Here is a 7,394-nt window from a genome sequence, read left to right on the forward strand (position 1 = left end):
ATATTAATGGGAATTAAAATAATTGAATTCCTGAAATTTTTAATTAGACTTTCACACAATTATTGAGAGAGTGTACCTAAAACCCTGGAAACAAAACACAATCAAGGATGGAATACTGATTCTATATGGAAACGACCACTCACACTCTTCTCTGAACACCAGCACAGTCAATGATGCCTTCACACAGAACTTATGTCTTTTTTAAAAATTTTTAATATTTTTATTATGTATTTTCCTCAATTACATTTCCAATGCTATCCCAAAAGTCCCCCATACCTTCCCCCTCACTTCCCTACCCACCCATTCCCAATTTTTTGGCCCTGGCGTTCCCCTGTACTGGGGCATATAAAGTTTGCGTGTCCAATGGGCCTTTCTTTCCAGTGATGGCCGACTAGGCCATCTTTTGATACATATGCAGCTAGAGTCAAGAGCTCCGGGGTACTGGTTAGTTCATANTGTTGTTCCACCTATAGGGTTGCNGNTNNCTTTAGCTCCTTGGNTACTTTCTCTAGCTCCTCCATTGGGNGCCNTGTGATCCATCCANTAGCTGACTGTGAGCATCCACTTCTGTGTTTGCTAGGCCCCGTCATAGTCTCACNTGAGACAGCTATATCTGGGTCTTATCAGCAAACTCTTGCTAGTGTATGCAATGGTGTCAGCGTTTGGAAGATGATTATGGGGTGGATCCCTGGATATGGCAGTCTCTAGATGGCCCATCCTTTCGTCACAGCTCCAAACTATGTCTTATCCACCTACCAATTTGCCTCCACAAAACCTGAAAGAAACCAGAACACTGCCTTTTGAATAGTTTTATTTTAAAGATATAGACTTGCATCGTCTTTTTAAATTTTAAATTTAAAAATGATTCTGAAGATCATTTATATAAATGAGTTGAGAGCATGGATTAAGGTAATGGTAAGGTTTTATTAGTGTGAACATGCTTTGGAGTTCATATCATAGTATGTATTTAAGGGACTTGAGTGCAGGATCCCACTTGTCAGAGGATACTGAATTGGGGAAGTTCCTGCTGTTTTTGCTTGCCCTTGCCCCAGTTCAGATCTTCTTTTTCACCATCAGGCCGTTCATATGTTGGGGCAGACATTTCTTAGACAATGGCACAGTGGCTGTTTCACTCGTTGCCTAACTTCATACTGCTGTCCATGTTACCGTGGCTAGAAGTAAAGCACATGTTGCATCAATTAGAAAAAAAATGTAGCTCAGTGGATTTATCATAGTATCTCCTGGAATGTCTGCCCTTCAAGGGCATTAGCCATGTCTAAAGCTCAGCAAGCAGTACATGTACCATGAGCAAGAAGGGAAGGTAGTCACTTACAACCACTTATCAACTCCAGCCACATTGCATGGATTAGAACACTTAGACAGTGGACTGCATGTTGTCCCACAGCGGATATAAATGAGGGCTTCAGTTCCTTCTTAGCTTCCATGTGGGAATGTGACACTGTCATACCTGATTTGGTACAAAAAACCCATCGCCACTCTCTGCGTAATCCTCAAATTCAGGGACGTGACCAACTGGCTGTGGTTTGTTTTGCTCCTCTTTAAACATTGGGTGTAAAACAGTAGTCATTATTTTCATGAGTTCTTCATCAGTCTTCATAGGAAAAGCAAACAAAAAGTTGAAAACTAACAGACTAACTGTAAAGTTCTGAAGTGAAGAAATAGTTAAACTGTACAAGTCAAACTTACTAGCTGACCGGAGGCACTCATTTCTATGTTGGAGCCTTCCATCTCCTGGTCATTTTCGCTATTGTGCAGTTTGTTAGTCTTCATAAACTTACCCCACACTGCTTTTATGAGAACTTCTTTATCCTATAAATGAACACAAGTGACAGCATTTCCTTCATACTAACTCTACACTCAAGCAGAACAAGTAGATTTACAGTGAGAGGTGAAGAGGAGTCCTGGGGAGGGATCACTGTACACTATAACTATCCTTTCTGTGCACTCTGCATTTTGGAAATGTTGGCCTCCTTGTATTCATAGTACACAATTTTAAGAATCTCCTTGGTTGACCACTAAGACCTCTTTTATGCCTATATACTCCTAATAGCAAGGACTATTCTCCTTGGGATCTCTTTGGACAGTTCCCATGTGACCAACCAGCCTGTCAGTTTCCTCATATGTTACCTTCTGCTCTTGAAATTCAACATCCAACTGCGCATCAGGGACTATAGCAGCTGAGGCCACTCCCAGGCATAGGATGACTAGGAAGATTGTAGGAGTCATGTCTCAAGTACCTAGAGGAAAAAGGATAAATCTCTGTCTAAATATTTCAAAGTTACTATTTTCTTTTAAACTGAGAAATTAAGGCATCTATGATGGATCAAGATTGTTTGAAATATTCCAAGTATTTATCTAAACAATGTGGAAAAGTCTAAGGATGTGGTTTATTTGCAGAAAACATATTCAGGTATTTGTTAGTAGCTGTTCATGGTTCTAGTGATGATAATAGCTAAGCAGTGTGAATTTCAGCTTTCAGACAGATATTCATGTACATCAAGATTCCAAAAGCTATTGCTGTAACTGAGGACTTAAGGCAGATCTCGTCTAGGATTTATAAAGACTAATGAGACTTCAAAAGGTGAGGACACTGAACATCATCTTCCTCCCTATTATACAGCATGAACTACCATATGTCTTGGACTCTCCCCTTTTGAATGGTAACAGTCTAGTCTGTCCTTCCTGGAGAAGGCAGGAATGACAAGATCTGCTGATCCATCTGACACACCACTGTCACTGTAGCTCCTGAGTCTCTACTCACTGCCACAGAGAAAGTGGTCTTCTCAAGGTCATGCAGTCTGGTATAAAGTAGACACTCCCAGGATTTTCAGGTCAAGATTTTCTAGGTCTTCTGTTTAATTCCCCCCAAGACACCAAGTAAGGAGCATGCTGCCTGGTATTCCTTTTGCAGGAATGGATTTAAATTGTGTTGTTATGGAAAAAAGTGATCCTAACTGAGTAGTACTGGGTATGGTTGCCATTGTTCAGGGCACCAACTGGAACTCCCTGTAACAAGGCTCAGACTTATACTCAAAGGGATCTAGCACAAAGTTTTATGCATGAGGGGCCTGTTTTTTCTTTGGATCTTCCACTTATCCTCCTTGCTTCTCAACACCAAGGCTCCTGATGGTCAGATTTTCTCTTGTGCCTCATTCTCCAGGGAGTTTCTTCAGAGCACTCCTCAAGTTCCCAATCTGCTCTGGCAGAGTCAGGACCTTACCTGCGATGTCCAATGCTGTGCTGGGCACTCCAGTGGTTCAGCTCTTCAGAGGTCCCTGGAGATCCAGAATCTAGCTGAGCTGCATACCCTTCAGTCTTTAAATCCCTAATTTCTGGCTACTAAGCACCACCCATAAGTCCTAAAGTTTTTATGATTGGTTGTGTTGATGACACCATTGGGCCCCAGGCTCTAGGACTCCAGGCATTTACGAAATTGAAGGATGAAGTGTGGATTGCTGCATTGGACTATGGGAGAGATTTGCATGAGTCAGTTTTAGAGGAAGGTTGGAAATGAACATTGAGGTCCTTGGCTTATTAGTACCCTCAATGCTGTGTTTTGTGGGATGCTGAAGAAGAAGTGGCTTTAGTTAACTTTGAGAGGCTTTTTAGTCCAACTATGGTTTTAACGTGGAGCATCAAACACCCTGGAGCAGTATGAGTCAGCTCATTCAAGTCTAATGTCTCTTGGAAATACATACCCCAGGATACTTCTCTGATATCTGGTTTGCATCCAGGTAGATCTCACAAAAATACTTAGGGGAGGTGCTAGATAAATGGCTTTTCAGTTAAGAGCACTTACTGACCTTGTAGAAGACCTGAATTTAGTTCCCAGGACCAACTTGGAACTCCCAACTATCTTTAACTAAAATTTCAGGGAATACACTGTCCTATTGTTTTGCCTCTTTGAGCACTAGCCTCTCAAGTGAAACAGGTAAAGCACACATAAACGTAAAACGAAGTTAAATAAAAGTTGTTTAGAAAAGGTGGAAATAGCTGAGGAGGAGAATGTCCCCATGAGATGACCAGCAGTCTTAACTGAGCTGGACCCCTGAGATCTCTCAGACATGGAGCTGCCAAACAGACAGCATACACCAGCTGATATGAGGCCCCTGGCACATACACAGCAGAGGACTGCCTGATCTGGCCTACTTGAGAGAAGATGCACCTAGCTGTGAAGAGATTTGAGGCCCCAGAGAGTTGGGAGGTCTTGTTTGGTGAGGGTGGGGTGGTAGGGATATCCTCTTGGAGATGAGGGGAAGAGGGAGGAAATTGGGAGTGGTCATGGGCCAGGTCAGTAGGGGAATGAAGACTGTACTATAAAAGAGGATTAAATAATAATAATAATGATGATGATATGATGATGATGATAATGATGATGATAGTAATAATAAAAAGACAATAGTTAGGGCAAGCCTGTCTTGATACAAAGAATAGTCAAAGGCAAATCCTTGGGTAGGACAGGGGTTGAAAAGCATAGATGAAGGCCTCCTAAGATGCTTCCCCTGCTGATGCTTCCTTTTAGTCTACTTGCTCAGAGTTATTTTATTCTTTCATAGTGATTTAGTGATTGAGTTGTGATATATGAATCATTTACTAAAAGGCTTTGCTGATAAATGGGTGAGGGAAAATGAGAAATATGGAAATTTCTTCAGTTGCTCTTTCTGGGTTTTCCTTATGGAAATCTCATGTTCATCTTGAGGTTTAAGTTAGGACACTTCTTAAACTTCAATGTTAAAATGTAAAACAAGGAGAATGTAAGAGGGTTTCATGTAGAAGAAAACACAGGTACATAAACATAACCACTAACTACTACAATCCAAGATTTAAATAGAGAAAAACATGGACCATCAAATCAACTATGTAGAGCTAATATGGGCTTACAGAGAATGATGCAGCAAGCAGGGTATGGGACCTTCTGTGTGTAAGTTATGGCTGTTACCTTGGTGTTCTTGAAAGACTCTCAACAGTGGGAGCAAGTGTATCTCTGACTCTTTTGCCTGTTTTGGAGACATTTCTCCTCCTTTTGGGGTGACTTGTCCAGTCTCAATACAAAGGTTTTGGGCTTGTCTTACTGTGATGTGTTTTTTCTTATCTGGCTATCATCTCTTGGTGGCCTGATCTTTTTTGAAGGGAAATGGAGAATAAGGGCAGAGGGAAGGTAGAGAGAAACTGGGAGAAATGAGGAGAATAATTGTGGTTGGATATATTATTTGAGAGAAGAATCTATTTTCTATTAATAAAAAAGGTTCAGAAATGTTCCAAACCATTGTGATTTTCTCAATACCATAAACACCTATATATGTATGTATATATATATATATATATATATATATATATATATATATATATATATATATATATATACCACACATATTCATTATCGAAATCCTTTTCAGGAAATACAACTACCTTGCCACTTCCACAATGTTTTCAATGAATACTTTTACTATTCACTAAAAACTAAATCAAAATTTACATATTTCATATATATCATTATTTACAGACTGTTTTGATTGAAACTTGTTTGCGCACCACCCAGAGTGTTGTTTGACCTCTCACTCTCATTCTGTGACACATGCATTGGATGAAAGTTCCCATTTTAAGTATTGTAGGTAAGGCACTTAGGTACACTAGCATCTTAGAAGCCCATCAAAACATATAAACAGTGGGCCTGAAAGATAATTCTTGCAAGGTAAAGGCATCTTCCACAAAGCCTGGTGGCCTGAAGTTAAGTGACTCAATGGTGGAAGTAAACCACCGAGTCCTGTGTGCTGTCCTCTGACCTCCACACACATGCCCTCCCCCAAATTACAAATACATACATACACACACTCATGTATGTGCATGTATACACACACACACACACACACACACACACACACACATACACACACACACACGTATATGGAGGAAATATACCACTGAATGTGGGCTTTGAGCATTTGAAAGCCATGTACTCATTTCTAGTGTGCCCTCTCTGATTCTTGTTTGTGTTCTAAGATATAAGCTCTCAGTCACTGCTCCAGATGTCATGTTTCCCACTATCTCCCATGATACTTCCCTTCTTATGAACCCTAATCCATTGGAATCATATGCCAAAATAAACCCTTCCTTCTATAAGCTGCCTTGGTCGTGGTGTTTTATCACATCAACAGAATAGTAACTGATGCACATAGAAACACCAATTATTGTTTTGTATAATATTTTATGAACATTTAACACCATTTTTTTCTGTATAATATTTCATGAACATTTGGTTGCTTTTCATGTAAGTGGAGAAAGAAGATATAATCCCTTCTCCCCTTCAATACCAAATATGCACAAAGACTAAATTTGATCCAAAGAATTTGTAATGCAAGATAAAACAGTGATGGATGTTTAAGCTCGAGACTTGTTGTAAGTCATTGGGATACTTGTTTAAACAAAATTTTTAAGTTATACTTATATAATCTTAATTAAGGTCTCTAAATATAGTTGGTAGCCTGTCTATGCAAGTCTTTGTATCATCCTGTTTCAGCCAACAATTCTATTATGTCAGTTTAGCATAAACCTCTGTCCTTACTATCTGCTAATCCTCCCTACGTGATCAAGAGTCTCTTTCTCCACCTATGCCCTAGGTTATGTCTCCTCACATGGCCAACAGCAAGATTCCTGTATGTCTGTTTACTCATAATCTCCTTCTTAACAATTTTCAATCTACTGAGAAACAGTCTACTCCCTGCAATAAAATTTACATATCCATCTATACATGACATCAAACACTCTCTTCTCTTACTGTAGGACTCCATACAAATGACTTCTGTAGCTATAGCCTCCTCTTTGAGTATAGCTTACCTAGATATTTTAAATAAGTAATTATTCAATTCCTATTTATTTTATTAAGAAATTATGACCTAATTCCTCTTAAAGAATAGTTCACTACCCTTTCTTTTGCCTGTAATTCACTAGAGAATCAGACACTTTAATAAAAAAGGTCATGTTCTGGGTGATCCTGAAACCTCAATTCCTATAACTTCAAGAGTTGTGATCTTCCCCTGGTTCCTCATGATCCTAGAATTGTGTTTGGAAAGCAAATGATATTGTTAGATGGAAGGTGGACACTGAAGACGCTAAAATTCAACTTATATTTCAGAAGCCTGCAGGACAAATGCTCTGTGCTTTTTCTATGAACAGGAGGACAAAGCCTATTGTACTTGATGGAGCACCAGCAACATATCAAAGAAATGATTACAGTTAAGCTAAGAATATCAAACTATTAAGTTTATTGGGTTGATTACTTAAGCTTGGATGAAGGGCTATTTCCCAGAGAATGAGAGACTCTAAGTAGCCATATACCATCCAAAAATCCCACAGCATCTTAGGTAATAACCTAA

General features: G+C 39.5%; 1 protein-coding gene across 1 annotated transcript; it reads right to left on the reverse strand.

The window, feature by feature from the left end:
* Nucleotides 1–904: 904 nt before the first annotated feature.
* LOC110307618 (trophoblast-specific protein alpha) lies at nt 905–3,314 on the reverse strand. Its single transcript, XM_021179854.1, has 5 exons — nt 3,242–3,314; nt 2,149–2,258; nt 1,708–1,830; nt 1,469–1,612; nt 905–1,172 (listed from the first exon to the last, which is right to left on the reverse strand). Exons 2-5 carry the CDS (start codon nt 2,245–2,247, stop codon nt 1,164–1,166), a joined length of 375 nt encoding a protein of 124 aa, XP_021035513.1. The 5' UTR covers nt 2,248–2,258; nt 3,242–3,314; the 3' UTR covers nt 905–1,163.
* Nucleotides 3,315–7,394: the final 4,080 nt, after the last annotated feature.

The sequence above is a fragment of the Mus caroli genome, chromosome 13, assembly GCF_900094665.2.
Source record: "Mus caroli chromosome 13, CAROLI_EIJ_v1.1, whole genome shotgun sequence".
NCBI classification, from domain to species: Eukaryota; Metazoa; Chordata; class Mammalia; order Rodentia; family Muridae; genus Mus; species Mus caroli.